Source organism: Cricetulus griseus, chromosome 2 (assembly GCF_003668045.3).
Source record: "Cricetulus griseus strain 17A/GY chromosome 2, alternate assembly CriGri-PICRH-1.0, whole genome shotgun sequence".
Classification (NCBI taxonomy): Eukaryota; Metazoa; Chordata; class Mammalia; order Rodentia; family Cricetidae; genus Cricetulus; species Cricetulus griseus.
The window spans coordinates 270985178-271007973 of NC_048595.1; the positions used below are offsets into that span (position 1 = coordinate 270985178).

A 22796-nucleotide genomic window follows, 5' to 3' on the forward strand; every position below is an offset into this window, starting at 1 on the left:
AGTGGTTCTCCGGATGCAGGGATGCGGGGTGGCCGGCAGGTGACGGGCACAAGCAGCCAGACCCCTCCCTGCCCTCTGCCCACCACTCTCACTCTGGGGATTGGAAGCTCCCTCGGGCGGAACCAGCCGCTTACCGACCTCGACCTTTGAAAAGCCGGGTCCCCCAGGTCCGCTTGGGCGCGAAATAGGCGGCCCCAGCCTCCAACGTCCCCTGGCTGGGGAGCGCACCTGACCCGGCGGGCGTGGCCAAGGGCGTGGCGGCGGGGCTGACGTGGCCCGCGGCGTGGAACGGGCGTGATTCATCAGTGGCCGCGGAGCGCGATGGGGACGAGCTCAGCAGCCGCCTAGGCGAGTCCTCCGCGCACTCTCCTGGTCGGTGGCCTGGCTCTGGGAAGGCCAAGATGGAAGAGATCCTGAGGAAGCTGCAGAGGGACGCGTCTGGCAGCAAATACAAAGCCATCAAGGAGAGCTGCACCTGGGCCTTGGGTAAGCGAGGGCGGCGAGCGGGGACACCTGCTCCCGGATCACCACCACGGGCTCCAAGCAGCCCCTGGGCTGGAGGGACTGTCACCGAGCATGGGTTATGGATGCCTGTCACGCAATTGCGAGAGTTGCCTGCGAGATGCAACTGATGCAAGATATGAAAATCTTGGCTCGGTGTGGGCATCCAGCTGTCTCCGTTTTGGTCTCCTTAGGTCCTCCTAAACCTCAAAAGGGAACCCCGTTGCCTTTGGTATGAGGCGTCCCCTTTCCGGGTCCCCAGTGTCCATGGACATGGATTCCCCATAGCCAAGTTAAGATCTCCAGCTTGTGTGAAATCAGGGCCCTGGTTCCCAGGTGTCTGGAAGGAATAGGGAAGTTAATTAAAGCAACAGCCATCCTCTCAAACATGAGTGAGTGGAACCAGGAAGGAAGGCTTGTTTAATTTGATTTTCTTGACAGAGGCCACCTTGCTAAGCATTCGCTTTTATGGCTATTGTGCATGGAGTAGCAGTCTTGGAGGTATTGTGTTACTCCTGCAGTTCTGTTATTGACCTGTCCCTCAGACAGGTGGGCTTTTAGTTGTTGAGCCATGCTAAAATTGAAGTTCCCGGTAGCATATGAGCATTTCCCATCAGGTAGGCTTCAGACTTTAACAGCAGAAAATAAACAGAATGACATATCAATTAGGCAAGACCGAGGCCCGAGAATGGTGGGGATGGAGCGGCAACAGCCAGCCAGAGCATACTTGGGGTAACAGAGATGCTTTCTTAAGAAGGAAAGGCCTGAAAGGAACCAGGACAGCTCTGTGAGCCCCTTGCTTGTGACACCTTGGTAACCAGTCAATTAAAAAACAGAACCCCTTCCCTTGAAATAAAACCCAGTCGGTGCTTGTCATGATTCTGTGCTGTGTGCAACCTGAAAAGAGACACAGAATTGCCATTAGTTGGTGTTCCACCAAAGGCAGAATTCAGATAGCATTTCAGGTTATGCTATTCTGATGGAAGGTCTTAATTCACATATGTTTACGAATGTGGTGTGTGTGTGTGTGTGTGTGTGTGTGTGTGTGTGTGTGTGTGTACAATCACAGCAGCAACAACATCCTTTGTTTAATCTCTACATATTACCTAAATTTTCTCAATCATTCCCCCACGGAGTTTATCTTGTAGGTAGAACTAATGCTTGGCCATTTTAGTTTACTGTTACATGAAAATGGACTAGCTGTCTGATCCAGGCAAGGCTCTTAAAGGCACAGTACTGTTTCAACGTGGCCATTGTCGTTCAGCAGTGATTCTAAACTGGATTCCCAATTGCCTCTCTAATGAAGGGTCACAGATGGCTGGGTAACATAATAAAGCAGGGACTGACTGTGCATGAGACATGCCATTTCTGGTCTTCATTATTAGTTTGCTGTAAAGGAAACTGATTGAGATAAACACGGAGGTGGAGAGTAATCCAGTGTTTTTAATAAGCTGGGTGTTTGATATTCGACACCTTGATTTTAACCCACAGTGTTGGTGAGTTTAGGCCCTTGTGGCTACTAGGCAAGCCCAGAGCTGAGCACAGGTAGATTTTATGGGTCAAGGTCTGCATGCACCTTGACTAGATGTGGTCCCTTTTGTCGTGCACTGATTATTCTATAATTAGCAAGGGAAGGGATAAGGCTGTAACAGTTAAATAATAGCATGGAGCATTCCTTTGTACATGGGAATAATCAGAGCTGGAAAACAGGCCCAAGGATAGGGTCTGAATATGGGGGAGGAGAAGGGGAGGCAGAGTAGATTTCATTTGAAGAACTGGTAAGCTGTGAGTTTTTTGTTTTTGTTTTCTGCTTTTTTCTGAGCAAATATTTAAGACCTCCCCTGTAGTGAAGGGTTCCTTAAACCCGAAAGAGTTGTTGAAGGGGACTGGGATGTGCAGTATAAAGAAAGGCATAGGAGGTAGTTTTTTGTTGTCAAGGTTTTTTTTACTAGAAAACATTTGTTACTGCTCAGCCCTCATATTTTTTAATAGATTAACATACATGCAAATTTCCAAGAATGGACTTAAGAATCTCGACCATTTCCCTGTCTTATTGCCCCACCAAGAGTTCTGGGGCCTGGTGGCAGTTTGCTGTGGTGCTTTCCTGATGACATCATGCATAGCAGTTATTTTCTTTGCCCAATACCCTTCTGTCAGGGATTCCTTTTCCGGCTCCTCCAAGGCCTTGCTCACTAAGGAGGCTTTCCCTGCCAGCCTCAGTAGAATAATTTACTCTGCTGGCTCAGAGCCCTGCCCTCTAGACGCTGTTAGAGCACTTACTACTTTAGAGTTGCCATGTGTAGAGCTAAGGAATGATAACTGAGAAATATGTTGAGTGCAAAGGCGAGACAAGTTCTAGCTGACCAGCGCCACACAATTACTCGCTCCATCCGTTAAATGTTCCTTAAAAGAATAACTGTGGGTGTGGGTTGATGTGAAATCATACCGTTTTAAGGGCCTTGTCTTAATCTTTGTGAATTGATTGACGGGTTCTACATGGACTTTGGGTGTCCATAAACTTAGACCATCTTGGGAGAGTGGGGCCATCCCTCACACTATTTGGGAGAGTGACTGGCATCATTATCTCCTCCTTAGGTTCTCTTAGGAGAGGTGGGTAATCTCTACTCAGACATAAACCTAGAGTCACCTGGGAAGAATGGGCCTCAACTGAAGAATTGCCTTGATCAGATTGGCCTGTGACTGTGGTCATGAGGCATTTTCTTAATTGCTAATTGATATAGGAAGGTCCAGACCACTATGAGCAGTACCATCCCTAGGCAGACAAAGCATGAGCTATATAGGAAAGGTGGCTGAATATGATATGAGGATTAAGCAGCCTTCCTTTGTGGTGTCGGCTGCAAGCTCTTGCTCTGACTTCCACTAGTAATGGTCTATAGCCTGTAAGCTGAAATAAACCCTTTCCTCTCCAAGTGGCTTTTGCTCATGGTATTTATCATAGCAACAGAGATTAAACTAGGACACACACTCATCTCCCTTTAGACTGTGATGGGACAGCTGTCATCTCAAGAGAGAAAGGTCATCTCTATACTAATAAGGTAAGCCAGGTAGGGTTGGGGGGGGGCAGTGAGGCACACTTTCTAGAAGCTGATGCAATCATAGAGCTATGTTACAGCAGGACAGTAATATTAAGTGACTGCTCAAACAGCAAAAAACCAGCTGGGACACCATGGCTAATCCAGACCTTCGCTAACTATGTTTGTCTTCACTGTGATGGCATCACAACATCATTAATCTGGCAGAATGGTCAGCTTCAAAACTCCAGATAAGGTCAGAAGGGGAAGAAAACCCTGTCAGGCTCTCTCCCCCTTCCTTTGTGAATAACGCTCCTTCATTAATGTTCACCCGTAAGTTCAGCTACCTAAAAATTGCAGCCTTCACTCTTGTGTCTGCCAAACTCTTCTCCCCAATTCCTTATTTTGTGTCATCTCTAAATTCTTTCTCTGATGGTGCCAAGAACCTGGCAACACTAGTTAGGAGTCTCTGCTCTCTATTTCTGAGACACACCTCCCACACACACATTCATTAACAGCAGCATCTAGAGCATCTAAGGAGGTGCTTATCAACATGTGGATTGGGACCCCTTTGGACCATCAGAAAATACAGATATTTACATTACAATTTATAACAGTAGCAACATTACAGTTATGAAGTAGCTGCAAAAATAATTTTACAGTTGGGGGTCACCACAACATGAACTGTATTAAAGGGCCACTGTATCAGGAAGGTTGAGAACCACCGTGCTAAGGAAAGAGGCACATACCTTTCTCACCATCTGAAGATCCCTTCCAATACCAACTTCGAAGGGACAGGTCATCACCACATTTAGACCATATGACTCTTTCAGTCACGCCTGTGTGGTCCTTGATTTTGAGGATTCTCTCTGTGTCCTGATGAGTCATGTGACTATACCTTAACGTAATGCTCTAACTAAGAAAGACACTGGGATAACGGGATTAGACCTGCACTATGGAGACAATTGAATCCCATGGTTAAGGAAAGACGGGTTCCTCAGAGCAACATTAACAGCACTGCTGGGAGAGCAGGAGAGTGGATACTGGCCAACCATGACAATAAAGGTCAGCTTGGTAGCCTCTGTGAGTACAAGCACAGCATGTTTGGAACTTTAGTGGTTTCTGCACCTACAGTTTGAGGACACAGCTTTCAATGCACAAACTCTTACTAACCCCCGTGGTTTCAAATATTACTCATCCTTAACTCATAAGAGTCACGTGTTAGTCTTAGAATATTGGAAAACATTAGAACAGTATAAAGAAAAACTCGAAAATGATTTGTTATCTCACCACCCAGTGGTAGCACTATTTTACATTCAAAAGTTACCCTTTTTGCAAAGGGGTCATACAGCACATGTATTTTCAAACATAAGAATTGTCTTTTAATTCAGTCAGCTTTTTAACATTTATTTATACGGATTTGGATGCAAGAGCATACATGCAGAGGTCACGCCTTCTACAACATGGGTTCTGGGAATTGAACTCACATCGTCAGGCTTGGTAGTAAGTGCATTTATTGAGTCATCTCACCAGCTCCTTTAATACATTTTTAAAAAGTTGATAATTTTCTTTTCTTTTTTTCTTTTCTTTCTTTCTTTCTTTTTTTGTTTTTTTGTTTTTTGAGACAGGGTTTCTCTGTGTAGCTTTGGAGCCTATCCTAGTCTTAGCACTTTAGCACTTCCCACAGAGAGCCTGTCCATCCATAGCAGGGCCTCCTGTTGTGCCCTACATTTTCTTTCCTAGCATTTGCTACAGTTTGAAACTGGAGTGTGTGATCTCCAAATTCTCCAACAATCTCCATTCTCACCACTGGGTCTCCAGACCATTACATGGCCTGAAATTCAGTGAGTCTATCAAGCAGACAGGAGTTGTCACTGATGTCTAAAGCCAATGTCAGGCTTTTAATGACTAATTTCATTAGCTTGTCCTAAGAATGCTATGGGGCAGATGTTAGTCACCTCCCTTTACAGTTGGGGAACTTGGGTATATGTCAATGGCAGAACACATGCCTTGCTTCGATAAAGGACCTAGACTTAAGCCCAGTACCAAAAAAGGAAAAGAAAAAAAAAAAAGAAAAAAAGAAAGCTGGAGATACAGGGACAGAGGCATGAATCTGGGTGACTTCTTCTATCCCATAAACTAGTGTGGAGCCAGAGGGAAGGCGGTTCTGTTTGCTCTCTCATGTGTTTCTATAGGATTCCACCCTGCAGAACTACTCTGTCCTATACTATAAGGCAGTACCAGGAAAAGACAGTTCTGCATATTTCAGGCCTTGGCTTCTTTGTCCCTTGGACAATTGACTTGAATACCACCCTTGTCCCACTTACATGGAGTAGGGCTCTTGGCTCATGGCAATGGAATGGCTGCCTTTTCCCTCACTCTACCCTGTTTTTTAAAAAAGTGGTGCTGGGGATCAAACCCTAGTCTTTCGTGCTGGGCAAGCAGTCTCCCACAGAGGGACTTCCTTGTTCTCTTTCTCTTTCTTTTGGCTCACACAGCCTCTGTAGCTCAGGCAGTATTCATCCCTGAGCTGGAGACACAACCCTGTCTCTGGAGAGCATAAGAACCTTTATCTTCTGGTGTCATTTCTCCTCTTCACCAGCAACACTGACTTGCCCTCAGCACTGCTCCCTGTCATACTAATTGCTGGGCTCTGCTAGCCTGTGTGCCCCTTTGAGCTGCCCATAGAACCTGCATCTCCTGGCTTCATTGTCTTGTCATCCTGGGCTCAGACCTCCGTCCTCCCCTCTCCCAGCTGGTCCTCATCTCCACGGCACAACTGACCCTGCTCAGCTCTGCTTTCTGGTTTTGCTGGTGAATCACCTTCATCAAATCCACTATTTTTGTTCCATTGTCTACAACAGGCCTGATTCTGTCTTGCTGGGTCCTGTTAGTCCTGAGTCTAAGGAACATATTTGTTTCTTGTTCTCTCTGATCTCTTAGCATGGTGGAGGGGCTGTCTGTTCTTTCCCGAGGGATGTAGTTCAAATTGACAAAGCTTGTCGACTCTAAGTGGTGGACCTTATCGCCTGGAGACAAGTTGGAGCAATTGAAGTAGAACAGTTTTGGATCGGGACGCAATAATTAGCTTTTTATTGTCTGTACAATTAGAGTCAGCAGTACTATGATTTATCTGCAAACAGTAGCAAAGTATGGAGCATTAGGCTTGATTAATGAGATCTAAGGCTGAATCTCCTAATCACTATCCTTACCTGTAATGTGGCTAAAGAGGTGGTGCAGTCTACCATGCCACAAATGTGTGTGATTAGCACAGGAGTCCCAACAGCAGGCAAGTCTAGAGCAGGTAGAATGGAAATTCCCAACAAGTCAATATGCCCTGATAATGTAGAAAATACACTGTCCAGACAAATGTAAGTTCCGTGTTTCTCATAATATCAAAGGAAAACCCAGAAGAGGCCAAGTGTGTGTCGATAATAGGAAAGCCGCTAAATAAATCACCACATGTCTCAGAAGGTGCCTTGTGAACATGAAAGTCTTTACTAGTATGAGTTCATTTATTGAGAGCCTAAAATGTTTCAACCAGCTTTTGTCTAATGATTGGGAGAATGCAGCATCTTGATCAGTGGTAGGTACATTAATTAGCATTCTGGCTTAGGTTAGGGATTTAGCTATTCATGGGGGATGAATAGCTAAATAATCTACAGGGGAAATGTGGCCTGGTTCTTAGTCTTCTGCTTTTGAATAATGAAGAGAGGTCCATCATGGGAAAAGGATTTTAAAATAAAGACTGAGAAGTGGCTAGTTTCTATTTCCCAAGGTGGAACACAAGCCATCATCAAGTTAAGAGAATATGGAGATTTTAGAATTTAGATATTAATCACAGTCTTTGAATATTTACTTGTAATGCCACAATCTTCTTTTACAGAAACCCTAAGTGGCCTGGACACCATTGTGAAGATCCCTCCTCACTTGCTGAGGTAAGAGGCAGCAATGGCAATGAAACAGGAACAAAAATCGCCTTCCATGTTTTCCTAAAGGCCAAATTTCCTTGATGGTTTATCGCAACGGTTTTCAACCTATGGGTTGTGACCTCTTGGGGTCAAGCAACCTTTTTGTACAGATCACCTAGACCATCTTAAAACACAGATATTTCCATTACAATCTGTAAAAGTAGCAAAATTACAGTTTTGAAGTATGAATGAAAGTGATTTTATGGTTGGGGAAATGTATTTAAGGATCACAGTATTAGGAAGGTTGAGAACCACTGCTTTATAGTATTTTGTATGCTGAATAATTTTCATCTTGTTTTGTTGGTTTGTTTGGTGTTCACAAAGTGGGGGGGGGCGAATGAAATTAGTGGTATCCAGGAGATGAGTGAGCAGGATGAACGTGGGCAAGGAGAGAAATGACCAAAGCTAACACTAATGTGAGAGTAGACAGGGAGCAAAACTTTCCAGTGCTGCAGAGAGCAGTTCATTCTCTGTGAAATGTTCTGCTGATGTCACCTGCAGCAGCTGTAAGACACAAACCTATTTCTGTGCCTTCCTAGCTTTCCCATGCACATTTTTTCCTTCTTTCTTCTCATTGTGAGAGAAATGCTATATCCTGTGTAGAAAATGGGGAAAGACCAAAAGAATAATAAAAAAAGAGTAGTGCTCACAATTATACACACAGGGATAATGACTAAAGCCCATTTAATAGATTTTCTTAAGTCTTCTGCACAAATATACAGAACATATAAATGAATATGGCATTTTTCTTACAACCTAGTTTTATCCTTGTTTTCTACTTCATACTATATGAAACGTTTCCTAATTCCAATGTTTTCTTTAAATTAAAAATACTTCATTTTTAGTCACAAAGCTGTAGCCTAATTAGCAGTTAAATCACTTGACTATTTCTGGGATTACCTGTTATGGTATGAGAAACACTGAACTGACAATCATTTGTAGAGTGTGTTTTTTGCATTATCAGGACAGGGGATTTATTAGGAATTTCCGTTCAAGTAGTCTGAGCAAGAATTATGCTACTGTCTTTATTTTTATTTATTTATTTATTTATTTATTTATTTATTTATTATTTATTTTGGTTTTTCGAGACAGGGTTTCTCTGTGTAGCTTTGGAGCCTATCCTGGCACTTGCTCTTCAGACCAGGCTGGCCTCAAACTCACAGAGATCCGCCTGCCTCTGCCTCCCGAGTGCTGGGTTTAAAGGCGTGCGCCACCAACACCCGGCCTGCTGCTGTCTTTAAAGCAACTTATTACTTCTGCTATTGTATCTGCTCCAGACTTACAAGTTATAGTGACTCCCATGTTAATCAAAGTTGTATAAAGCTTACAAATGGACAGAATGGCAGCAACACACATGACTAGCAGAGAGCTGTCCCCAAAAGCCTTGTAAGAGCAACAAAGGCATGCTAGGTTGGAGAGGTCTTTTCTGGCTTCTCAGCCCCTGTGTGGACCTTTTTTTGAAACCGATTTGCTCAACATTGACTTTGCCACACCAGCATTTCCATCTCACCTTTCACAGTCACCGTCCTGAGAAAAAGGACAAAGCTGTTGCCATCCTGGGTCCACACCTGTGAGTTGTCCTAGGAGGCAAAGCCATTATCCCAACACAAAGAACTGTGAAAATACCAGTCCTTGGGTACAGGAAATGATAAGAGCAGGAAACATGTCTTTGCACAACCTGGGTAATTTGACTTCTTGATTTTCAGTAAACTTGAAGGAGACCTAACCCAGCTATAGGATGATAGATGAAAGTATCTTTTGATAAGTCCCCTTCATTTCATGTAAACATAAATAGATGAGGTTTCTTATTGTCTACATCTATAAAATAACACAGATGTAGAATTGATGCTGAGCCAGCCTTTATCATAAACAGTGGGTAGTACTCACCTATAGATAAATGGACTAATTGAAGGAATCAACAAATCCTATCCATTTCTTCACAAATGTGTTTCCAATACAATTGCTTTTCCCCTATTAACAATATTAGCATTCTTATAAATAATTGTTAATGTTCTTTGGATCAATTGTGTGCATTAGTAATGATAGCTCAAACTGAAAGGAAATTGAACACTTTTAAGCTCTAAAGTCCCAGGACATTTTTAAAAACATCATTCAGTGTATACTTTTTTACAAAAAAGCATAATATGGAAATTCATAAAAGCCTTTCAAGCATTAAGTCATATTATATTTAGAAAAAGTTCTGTGGGGGAGGAAAATGGAAATGTGAGATCAAGGAGAAAAAGAGACCGATGCAGTGTTTTTTATTGTTAAGAGTGAGTTTCTTCTCTTGTTTTCGGACAATTAAAGTAGTTTCCAGGGTACTGTGGTTCTTATTTAGAGTTCACTGGATACATTTAAAAGATGATATGTTTTAAATGAATTTTTAAATCATTCTAATATGTAGCAACTATAGCCTTTGTAATTAAAACTATATTAGAAAAATCTGAAATTTAAAATACATGAAAACAGAATGTTAAATTTTTCTTAATAATGATATAAGCCAAAAGACAAAAAAAACCAAAGTCATCTTGACCACTGTTCTGAAGGTTGTTTCCCAAACCAAAGTATTATTTAGTATGAGAATGAGGCTTAGGTGGGTCTGAGTCTGTGGTGGGAGCTCAGCCTCCAGGGCCAGCATAGCAGGAAACAGTGGCAGTAGAGTAGGGTCTAGTCTGCTCTGTCCAAGGCAGCTGGGGATCGGGGTGGGGAGCTGAGATGCCTCAGCAGGTAAGGACATTTGCCTGAGGGCCAAGTTGGATCTTAGGGATCTACATGTGGAAGGAGAGAGTCAGCTTCACAAAGATATCCTCTTACCTTCACCCATGTATTGAGGCACATGCATGTACACACACTACACACACACACACACACACACACACACACACACACACACACCACCACCACCACCACCACCACCACCACCACCACCACCACCACCACCACTACCATTGATGACAACACAAATAAATTGTAATAAAAAATAATAAAAGGTAACTGGTATTTGTGTCACATGTTGGGGGGCACATGAGTTGGAGACATACCATTTTATTGGTGTTAGGGACATACGTGTATTTGTCCAGTGGCATTTACCTTCATTTCAGAGCCAGTTGACCATTTTGTGTACCCTAGGAGATGTTAAGAGAATTTGTGGGAAGGGTTCCAGAGGAAGTTGAAGAAGAACTGTAGATGGATATGTCTACAGGAGTCCTTACCTAGAATCATTATTATTTAGACTATAATTCAAAGTATTTATCCTGGTGTCAGAGACCTGCACTATGCATTACTGTATTTTAGGTGCACAGCAAAATTCATCTGTTGCACAGGCCACTGAGACACATGAATGAGACATATCAGATAGCTCATGACAGAGACTTTTATTCTGGAAGGGGAGAATGAAGGCAAACATGGCAACCCTGTTACATAGCATGAATTTATTACAGACGTTCACACTTGTATAAGGAGGCTTCGGGAGACCTGTGAGTCACAGTAGTGGGAGCCTCTCAGAGCCTCTTATAGAACACAGGAAGAAGCCATAATTAGAGCAAAGAGGAGCTATGGAATCAACAACAGTGTGAATAGCTACAGTGTTGTTATTAGGGAAGCAGTTTGATGAGATATGACAGATACTCATTAACTCTGATTCCTTTGCTCCAAGTCAGTTCTGTAACATGTAGATTGATTCATCTGCCAGGCCCTGTGCTGTTACCTTGTTGTTGTTTTGCTTTTATTGATCAACTGATTGATGACTGGCTTTTGAAGGAAGCATCTCTAAAAACTTGTTTTGGACAGGGCCATAGGGAACCATTCCAAAGCAGAACACTTTTGCTGGACTGGACTTTTGGTCTTCCTTTCTGAACTCTTGCTCTCATGTTAAATATATGACCATTCTGATAAATAATGACTAATATGGCTTTGATCACTTGTGCACATTAGTAATAATAGCACAAATCAGAAGCATACTGAGTCCTTGAGGGGCCTGTGTTGTATTTATTACCTTCCTCTTCTCAGGCAACTGCTTTTAAAGACTTCTCATACAAGCCTGCATGCAAATTAATATGCATGATTTAAATAATTGACAAATACATAGTGCATTTTAGGGGAGGAACACCCTAGTGAAGGAAGGTGCAGTGAACTCATCCTATTAACTATTCTCCAAACTTGTTAGGAGATAGTCATTTTTATCCTTCTGCCTGCCAGTCATTTTGTCTTGCTTTTGACTTTGGAGATGAACATTCAGGGACTTCATTTGTCACAGTCTGCACTCTCCTACCCTTTGTTCCCCACTTCCCTCTTCTTGAACTTCAAGGCCCTACCTATGTTTTTGGAAGGTTAAATAAAACCTATCTACTCAGGTGCTATTGCAGGTGTCCCTTTACTCAGGAAGCTATCTGTAGTGCAGGCTGTGTCATAGGTTAGAGTCACCATCTCCATGTCTTCCTAGCAGTAAAACACTTCTGACCAGGTCTAAATGCCACCCATAGTTACTGACTCTATTGAGGTGCTAGTTTTTTTCACCCAATGATTTTTTTAAAAAGACCTGAAAGTTTGAATTACAGTGTTATCAGTTATCCCCCCCCCACTCCTTGCCGCCTTTGGGGGCCTGCCACCCAGTTTCCAAACAAATACAGAGAGACTTATTCTTATGAATGTCCAGCCTTAACTTGGTTTGTTTCTAGCCAGCTTTTCTAACTTAAATTATCCTGATTACCATTATGTTTTGCCTCTGGGCTTTTTACCTTTCTTTATTCTATATATCTTTCTTACTCGGTGGCTGACCCCTGGTGTCCTCCTCTCCTCCTCTTCTCACTCCGTACTCCTCTCTCTCTCCTTCTTCTAGATTTATTCTCTTTGCCTGCCAGCCCCGCCTGTTTCTCTCTCCTGCCTTGCTCTTGGCTGTTCAGCTCTTTATTAGACAAATCAGGTATTTTAAACAGGCGGAGTAACACAGTTTCACAGTTAAACAAATGCAGTATAAAAGAATGCAGTGCATCTTTGCATCATTAAACAAATGTTCCACAGCATAAATGATTGTAATACATCTTTAACTAATATTCCACAACATTAAAGTTACCATTAGTTCAGTAGCTAATGATACCAAACTAATGGTAGCCTTACCTAGCAGGGAATACCTAGTCTAAGCCCGCCCCCGCCCCCCAGAAGTGGCACATCTTCAGCAACGTTATTCTTTTTTGCAAATCACTGTATCACCCTTTTCTGTATGCTGTCGTCCTTGTGAGTGAGGACTTGGTTATTCGGACACCCAAGTCTGTCTTATCTGAAAATTTTCAGCTTACCATCTCTCTTCTCCATCTGTTGAAAGGGCATGACCTCACTCCTGAAACACAGGCCTTTCATGGTAGCATTGTTATTTGTAATGGTTGCTTCTTCCCTGTGGGTCTCGACTTGCCAGCCCATTCCCCAGGGATGCTCTTGTCAGAGGGACTTTCCCAGTATTCTCTGTCCCTTAGTATCCTCTCTCTCTCTGTCTGCCCAGCCCTTTCTTCTCCCCAATGGATTGCAGACCTCATTTTTGGGTAGTAGTAGATTTGAACACCCTAGCTAGCATAGTTCTTGTGAATCTACACGAATGGGGCTTTCCCGTTCATACCTGAATAAACCCAGATACCTCAGGACTCTATTGCATTGGTAGAGCTGACTGACTTTCAGATTTACAATACCATCTTGCTTGTCATATTTCCACAGTCTCTTATCTGAGATCAGTATTGAAGTGAGATCATGATATACAATTAGATCTTGTCTGCAAATGATTTGTTTGTTTCTTTCGTATTTTTGGGTTAATGTTGATTTTAAATGGGATATTAAACTTTGTCTTCCTGAGGTGTTAGAGCTTCCTTAGATTGTGTGCCTAAGGCTATTTTGAATGGTTCACCCCACCCCCAGGTCTGGTCCTGCATTCACACTGCCAGAATGTGTCTACATTCCTGCTCAACCTTCTGCAGCCATATTTAGTAAAATGCCCTGCATCTTGTAGAGTTTACTAGCACTTGCCAGTCATTATCCCATTTATATCCTAGAGCCACTCCTAAGTTGAAATAAGGCATACCTGCTACAGATGGTCCATATTTCTGTATCAAAGCTGAGACCTGAACAACTGGTCAAGAAGTGCTTGGTTTATAACCCAATGTTTCTCCTTTGTATGGGGCTCTGAGATAGTGGGTTAGGGTTACTTAGGGATCAGTGGCCAGATCCTGTGCTCAAGAATTCATCTATTTTTATGTCCCCAGCTCAGTGCCTAATAAACCTTTTGGGCATGAAAATGGCCTCTCCAAATGTCTCATCATTCATCCCAGGGACTTTGTGTCTCATTTCCTAGATTCTTATAAAATACAATATTTAGGAAAATGGCCAATAGAATTAAATCTAGGCTCTGGTAACAGACCTTTTAATATCTTACTGACTGAGGAAACCTCATACCAACTCATTGGCACCAGCTAGTGCAAACTTAGACCTCTTGCCTTCTACTTGATCAAAGTCCTGCTCAGTGGGATGTGTCTTAGTATTAGATCAATGGTAGGATGGGAGTAGTAATTGTCAGGACCCTGGTCCCTATCCCATGCCAAAGGATGCTGAATGCACGAAGGCTTCGATTCTCAGTAGGTCTCAAAGGGAAATTCTTGGCCCAATGAAGTTTTTTTTCCTTTGGATTATACTGGATTATAAACCAAACACTTCTAGACCATTTGTTCTGGCTTCAGCAGCTTTAGTATATGAAACACAGGGCACCTATGGCCGGTGAGTCTTAATTTAACTTATGAGTGTCTCTAGGATAGGAGTGAGGACTCAGAAGTGCCTAACCTAACACATTACATGAATTCCATGTTTAGTATTTCTGATCTAAAGAAAGAACAAAGGATCTTGACTCTTATTCTATCAAAATACAATAGTGTCTTTTCCTTACAGCCAAGGTACTTATAGCATACTGGTCTAGCTGCAATCAGACTGTCAGGGAATCCCCCAGCTGTCTTGTTCAAAGGCAGCTACTGGCAGCAGACCTCTGGTTAGCACTGCACAGGGCTGTACTGGGAACAGCAGCAGCCATTTCTCCAACATTATTAGCTCAGCTGCCATTTTGCTTTCCTTCTCCAGGACTCTTTGAAGCCAACATCAGCTTAACTACTTTCTCTTGCCAGTTTTACTTCCAAAACACAAAAAACAAAAAACAAAACTCTGTAGACTTTCTTGCCATTTGTCCATGTGCATCTTCCACCCTACTTGGTTCTGCAGCCTTCTGTTTTAGTGTGGCTGCCTGCTGGGACTTGTCTTGCAGCTGACATGCTCATATAAATATATATCCCTCCTTATCTTGACTTAGGGACCTACTGGTGTTTACTGCAGGTGAAAGAAAATTTATTTGTCAGCATTTGTGCTTGGAAAGAAGTATCCATCACAGCTCTCCATTCTTTATATAGTTTTTAAATTTAAATTCTTTAAATACTACTCATATTTACATATCCATCTCCCCCGATTCCCTTGCCCTCCCATCCTCCCATGTTCCCCACCAACCCTCCCAACTCCTCCCCAGGGATAGTGAGGCCCTCCACCAGGGACCTTCAAAGTCTGTCATATTGTTTGGGGGAGGGCCTAGGCCCTCCTTGCTGTGTCCAGGATGCAGTAGTATCCCTTCATAGGGAATGGGCTCTCAAAGTCCATTTGTGCTCTAGGATTAAAGACTGGCTCCACTGTTAGAGGTCCTATGGAAACAGCATTGGACTGAGCCAAGCCCACTGAATGTGAGTGCCAGCTTGGAGGCCAAGACAGTCTATAGGACCTTTATATAGTTTTAATCATTTTTTTTTTGTTTTTTGGCTACACTGACCTATTTAATTTTCATTCTGTTTTGAACCTCAGAGTAACTGCTGCACAATGTATGAAATTTTTTTGCTGTGTTTTTAGTTTTGATTGAGAACACCTGTCTGCATCAACTGGGAAAGGGCCATGACTTAAAATGACCACAGAGATCTCTGCAGCTTCTTGGGGGGCAGTTTTGGTCTTACCAGTGGGGTTCCTGCCTTTTTCTCTCCATTTTTTAATACTTTATTTTTTTATTTGAATTAGAAACAAGATTGTTTTACATGTCAATCCCAGTTCCCACTCCCTCCCCTACCACTCCCCCCAACTAATACCCTACCTATCACATATCCTTTCTGCTCCCCAGGGAGGGTAAGGCCTTCCATAGGAGGTCATCAGAGTCTATCATATCCTTTGGGATAGGGCCTAGGCCCACCCCCGTGTGTCTTGGCTCAGGGAGTATTCCTCTATGTAGAATGGGCTCCCAAAGTCCACACCTATGCTAGGGATAAGTATTGAACTACTACAGGAGGTCCCATAGATTTCCGAGGTCTCCTCACTGAAACCCTCATTCCTGGGGTCTGGATCAGCCCCATGCTAGTATCCCAGCTATCAGTCTGGGGAACAAGAGCTCCCCGTTGTTCAGGTCAGCTGTTTCTGTGGTTTTCACCAGCTTGTTCTGGACCCCTGTGCATATCACACGTCCTTCAAGTTCAGTGTTTATCTGTGGGTACCTGCTTCTACTTCCACCAGCTGCTGGATGAAGGCTATAGGATGGCATATAAATCAGTCATCAATCTCATTATCAGGGGAGGGCATTTAAGGTAGCCTCTCCTCTGTTGCTTAGATTGTTAGCTGGTGTCATCTTTGTAGATTTCTAGACATTTCCCTAGTGCCTGATTTCTCTGTAAACCTAAAATGTCTCCCTCTATTATGGTATCTCTTTTCTTGTTTTCTTCTATTCTTCCCCTGACTCAACTTCCTGCTCCCTCATGTCCTCCTCACCCCTCCTCTTCTCCCCTTCTCATTCTCCTAGCTCCCTCCCTTCTCTCCACTTCTTTTTCCTTCTCATATTTGTTTGTGTATGAAAGTGAGAGGGCAGCCTCAGGTGTTGGCTCCCATCTTCCACCTCGTTTGAGACAGGGTCTCTTGTTTTGCTGTTGAATATGACAAAGTGCCTGTTCCCCATGTTTCTGGAGACTCTCATTCACTTCTTGCTGTAGAAGTGATGAGGTTATAGATAAGTGAAACCACTTCTGGCTGGCTGTTGGCTCTGTGGATCTGAACTCAGTATCAATCATGCTTACACAGCAAATTGCTTTACCCAGGGAGCTGTCTTCCCAGTCCCTAGTCCCTGCCTCCCTTATGTAGTGAAGAGGTGCCTATAGACTGTCACCTCCCACTGTTGAGCAGAAGAAGCAAAGGATGCTGGGTAGGATCCCAAGCCAGTCCATCAGCTGGACTAGCTGAAGAGTAAGCATTAGCATACACGCAGGGCGGATGCTTCTACAAGACTCTGGCCTTGTTCCAGGTGGATTCCAGGTACTTCCCATTGGTAGGAAGGAGCTCATTGCTATGATGTCTCATGCTCACTTCCAGCTTCCTTTCTTCCCCGTCACAGCTGACTTCTCCTTGAAGAGTCACACCAGTGTAAATGTGTGTGGGCTTTATTGAGCCAAGCTCTGTTGAGCTTGACTAGCTTTTACCAGGAGAAAAAAAAATACTTAATAGGAACTTTAACAATTATTGGCTATTCTAAGCCTGCCTGCTTTTCTATTTGGGGAGAATTTTTGATCTTAGTCTGCAGGGGAACCTGGGGAGACATTGTGTGCCTTGCTAGGGCACAGTGGGAAGCTTTTCAATAAAGACTTGTTATAAAAAAAATCTAGCACTTCCAAAGCAATTTGTATTAAATAGGTGAGTAAGGTGGCATCTCAGTGTTGGGCACAAAAGACTTCCATCAACGACAAAGCTCCGTGCATGTAGAGTGGATTTATCCATGGTGACACTGAAACATGGCTCACAAATCAGATCTGGCAGCTTCTTCTCCTTTCCCACCCTCTTGGATGATGGGGCATTCCTGTCACCTTTGACTTAATGTATGTGCCAACACTAGACCACTTTCTAATGTGTAGGCAGCTTTTCCCCTGCATATCTGTCAGTGGCAAACTGGTCTTAATGGTTTTCACATTCTATTCCCTTCTATAAGCAAAACTGCAATTGGCTTCAAGTATAAGCATCTGGCTGATAGCCCAACCTGAAGTCACTTTTTAAAGTGATGTAGTCTTCACTTTCGGAAGCGCTAATATAGCCAAGAAGTGCAGCCTCTACCCAAGATGAGATGGAGGAGTTGTCAGCCTTGACAGGTATTTTCTTTTTTCTTTTAAATTGTACTTCTTTTTTGGTTCTTTGAGAGTTTCATATCATGTACCCCAATTCTGCTCATCTCCTGGTCTCCCCATATCCTCCCATCACCCCTGCAGCACCCACCCACCAAAGAAAACACAGTAAACAAGCAAGCAAACAAACAAAAATAAGAACAAAACAAAAACAGAAAACAACAAAAAACCCTCTTTGCTTCTCCTTCTTTCCTGCCTCTCCAATACCTCTTCATCCATCTTGGTGGCACTGGGGGCCTCTATGTGCCATGTAGTATACTCTTTTGTCCTATCAGCTTTACTAGCAAATGTTCATTGCATTGAGTTACTGGTTTGGCTCAAGGCCTCTGGTTTCTGGTACACCATCATTACTGGATCCTCACCAGAACTCCTTTATAATAACTTGTGGCCACCTGGAGTCTCAGAGAGCCTGTGGGTATTATTCTGCAGAACCAGTCCCTTTATGAGCTCCAGCAGGTCCTAGATGAAGTAGATGCTAGGGAAGCCATGACTACTCATCCTTCCTTTATGACAAAGATTTGATGATTTTCTAATTCTCTGTTACAAAGGGATGTCTTCTTAGAAGGAAAGACACCACCCATCTCCTCCTTGTCCTGGCTAAATCATGAATTTTGTTTCTTAACTCTTTTCCTATTACTTGAATAGTGCAAAATTTATGCTGTATTGGCTCTTCTATGTGTGTTTTTCACAATTAACTGTATAGGTAATTTTAGAACAACATCCTTGTTTTAATTTCAAAGTGTGCCTCTGGGAAGTTGTTTCTGACTGTAGAAGTGGGTTCTAAGTGATGTGTGTGTGTGACACTAAACCCACCAGATTTATGCTGCCAGTGTCTCAGGGAGTGTTTGTATCTCTCTTCTTCACTATGTGGGGCACACTGTCCTTTGCAGACACTTGTTACAAAGACTAGAATTATGCTTTGTTTCCTGGGAAATTTTTATTGAATATTTTATGTCTTACGTTTTTATTTTACTATATATTTAGATATAGATGAAATGCTTGTGTATCAGTCTCAGTGTCTCAGTGGTATCGTGTAGCTACACAAAGCCTTGATGTCTTTTTCAAGGTGAGTTCAATGCATTTGACACCACTCTCACTTTGCCTATTTTAGAGTCAGACTGATTTAATACGGCACTTCTTAATGTGCTCAGGAGTCACATTTTCCCATCTAAGTTTAGGGCATCTTAGAACATAGGCTCCCAAATTTCAGATTTAGTTATGATTTAGGGGACCCTTTTAGGTACTGTGAATGCTGGTCTCACTGGTTTCATGAGGCTGTCCAAACTCTATGGCTTGGAGCTGAGGTGGGCAAGGATTTTACTGTGCCAGCCCAGGGCAGACCCAAGACAACTGAATGCCAAAAGTCCCTTTGTTAAGCCATTGCAAGCATACCTCTTCCATGGTTTTACAAGTCTGCTATCCATCTGTCTGCCTCTCCCCCTCCCTCTCTTTAATTAGATAAGAACTAAGACCTAGAGAGAACTTACTTTTCTATGGAAAATTATTTGATTAAGCAACATCTCTGAATTTTTCTTTTTTGGAAAGTGTGCTATTTTTGCCACCACTGATGAGCACAATATAATGTTGCAATGTGGGAATATGCAGTTGAACACCTGGCATCAAGACAAATTTCAGATAAAAAAGCCAGAGTTTTGAAAGGATGTGTCCTGTATTCAGACCAAGAGGCAAGTCATCAAATATTAGAGCGATCAAGATTAGTATGTATGCATGACTTTGCCAGGAAATGACCTAAAGTGACTTTTCATCTTTGGGAGGCAGAGGAAACCCCAAGATAAAAGAGACTCTGGCCTGGAATTGATGTGACTGCCCACCAGGAAAGCCTGAAAGATTATGTAATTATATAAGTAACTCTGACTTCTCCCAGCTTCTGCTGCTTTGACCCCTGGAAGAGACTATGGCTGCAATTCTTAGGGCTCCTTCAGTGGGGTGAAGATGAGTGAACCTGCAGACTTACTGAGAGAAAGCTTAAGGGAGGCTCATGTTACACGATAGTTGAAGAAATGCATCTAGAATATATTATATTTTGAGCTGGAGCAAACTTAGCTTTTCAGTCAAAGGAAAGCATTATGTTTAAAGGATTTTCCCCTTCTGAAACTATAACTTCTCTGTTGCTTGCTTTCTGTTGTAAACCCCATTTTGTTTCTTTCTGTATTTACCAGCTGGGAGAAAAGTTTTCAAACACAAAAGGGGTTTGTATGCAGATCTCAGAGGCAGCTGGTAGGGGGAAAGCCAGAAAGCTGTGTGCAGTGTACACTGTTGTCACAGAGGTGCAGTGGGAATGGGAAGGACAAAGGGTGGGGAATGAGTACAGGGACTCCCATCACCAAGCCCAGGAGAGAACTGCCAGGTTTACCATTGAAAATTTTCAGTTAAACACTAAAAGAAAACTAGCTATGGGAAACAAGACTAGAAACTTGACATTGGCTGGATATGTAGACAGAAGCCTTGGTGGGTTACAGACCATGAAAATATAGATGTAATTTGAAGTCAACAGGATATTTGATTAAGAAAGAGACCCAGTGTAGGTTTCTGGTGTGCATGCCAGACAGCAGTATGGAAGATAACTTTGTCAATGTTTATTTCCGATATTGCCTATCAGCTCTGCTGATGTCAGTCTCTAGGGCTGGGAAAACGGGCTCTGAGTTCTGGTGGAAGAGGGAATTTGACAGGTGAGCACAGGTGTCCTGGGCTTGGAATCAGAGTCCAACCAGCAACATTCTGCATGTTGAGAACACAGTGAGGAGTGAATCACAAACTGTAGTCTCAAGAAGTATGTCCTTTGCTGGGGTGGGGGTGGGGGATGAACATGTTACCACAGTATACTAAGTCCTGGATATAAGTCCCCCGTGTAGACCTTGAGCACGTAATTTTGCCCACTGATGTCTATAAAACTGAAATGTATGAAGATGACTCTGTGACAAGGATGGGGACATGCTATGACAGGCCACAGAGCAGCACTGGTCTGTTTAGGAGGAAGGCCCTTATTTTGGACTCCTCTGCCCTTGGCATGTCCTGGACACATAGCAGGAAAGCAGCTCCCACCTACAGAGTTCCCTCTAAGGATGTATTAAAAATTGCCTGAGGATTCAGAAAGCAAAGTCAGCCTCAAGATGTAGAGTTCAGGCAGTGGTGGCACACACCTTTAATCCCAGGACTCAGGATTGAGAGGTAGACGGATCTCTGTTAGTTAGTTCAAGGCCACCATGGCCTACACAAGAGTGAAGAGTAACAGTGCTCATGCCTTTGATCCCAGCACCTGGGATCACACAACTTTATTCCCAGCATTAGGGAGGTATTTAAGATGGAAACAGGGTCTCAGAGCTGGTATTCTATATCAGGAATTCATTCTCCAGCCACATTGAGGATAGGAAGACATTGAAGTCTCAGGATTCTCCAGCCATGCTGAGGAGAGGCAGCAGTCTGAGGTTTAGTAGAGCCAGGATTGCCTTTCAGTCTGAGGTAGAGTAAGAGCTAGTGGCCAGCTGTTTTGGTTTTCTGATCTTCAGCTTGAAGTTGAACTCCAGAATCAGTCTCTGCATCTTTTATTTTTTTGTACTACAAAGATGTATTACATTGGTTTATGCTAAAGACCATGACTTCAACTATGTAAAAGTGTGTCAAATTTGTTTATGCTGCATTTAAGGATATAAGGATGTGTGTTTAATTATGTAAAGATGTATTACATCTGTTTCATCTGCTGCCTAAGGCACCTTATTGGTCTAATGAAGAGCTGAATGGCCAATAGCTAGGCAGAGAAAAGATAGGTGGGGCTACCAGGCAGAGAGAATAAATAAAAGATGAAAATGAAAGGAAAGAAGAGAAGGTGAAGAAAGCAGAGAATGTGACTAGGGAGATGTCCACCAGCCGACAGACAGACACAAGAAGCAGTGAAAGTAAGATATACAGAAGGAAGGAAATGTAAAAAGCCCTGAGACAAAAGGTAGGTAAAGAGAAACAGGTTAATTTAAATTAAGAGAGCTAGCCAGAAGTGAGCCTAAGATCAACTGAGCATTTAAAACCAATAATAAGTCTCTGTGTCATGATTTAAGAGCTGGTTGGTGGCCCAAAAGAAAAGGCCTGCTAATCACCAGACTCACTCTTCTAGGGGAAACCACATGACTGGCAGGGATTCGTGGGATGGGATGGCAGTCTAGAATCAGGGGTGTCCAAATCACTGTTGGAGTCTAAATGCACCTCCGAAGAGCTGTGAATGTGGCCCAATACAATACCATAGACTTTGAAGAATTGTGAGACGTTTTTCCTCTTTTCCAACTCAATTGCATGATTATTAAGCATGAGCTCTGCAGAGGGCAACAAAAAGCTTCTCTATGTCACAATAAAAACTATGTATGTGAGCTCTAGAAACCCATGGCAGCAGGCTGGACACTACTTGCTTTAATGTATGACCCAAGTGTGGTAGTCATTTTTTGTCAGGACCACCAGTCTACAAATAATGGCATGAAGACTTATTGTTAATTACTAAAGCTTGGCCTTGGTGCAGGCTTTTTTTCTAACTCTTATAATTATTTTTCTAGCTCTTATAATTTAATTCACCTGTTTATATTAATCTATATTCTACCATGTGGCTTGGTTACCTTTCCTCTGTTTGGTATGTTTGACTTGTTCTGTATCCACTTGGCATCTCCCCCACACCTAGATTTCATCTCTCTGACTTACTCTGCCTGGAAGTCCTGCCTGTTCTCTCCTTCCTAGCTATTGGTCATCCAGCATTTTATTATACCAGTCACAGCAACACATCTTCACACAGTGTACAAATATCCCACAATACCCAAAGCATTACTTATCCAGGGTGTCCCAGAACAACTAAAAGGTTGGACACCCCTGGATGAATATAGCAGCCAAATATCTTAATGGCCTGCTGCCAATTATAACATGTTAGTGGGAATTATATCAATAACTCCACAGGTATTGTTAATTTCACAATGTGTGTAATTGGTGCCAATACCTGTATCTTAATGAGAACTCTGAAGTTTGAGTAGGAAAAACTTATTGGCTTAAGACATTGCAACTAAAGTACAATGTGACTTCAAGTACAAGTGTAA

The 22796-nt window shown here is 42.8% G+C and overlaps 1 protein-coding gene across 1 annotated transcript in view; it reads left to right on the forward strand.

The window, feature by feature from the left end:
• The first annotated feature begins 401 nt into the window (after positions 1-401).
• The window catches only part of Arfgef3 (ARFGEF family member 3), a 142183-nt gene continuing 119788 nt past the window's right edge, over positions 402-22796 (forward strand). The window contains exons 1-2 of the mRNA XM_027401943.2: positions 402-486; positions 7420-7471. Of these exons, the coding sequence (XP_027257744.1) occupies positions 402-486; positions 7420-7471 (137 nt within the window). The remainder of the gene's footprint in view (positions 487-7419; positions 7472-22796) is intronic.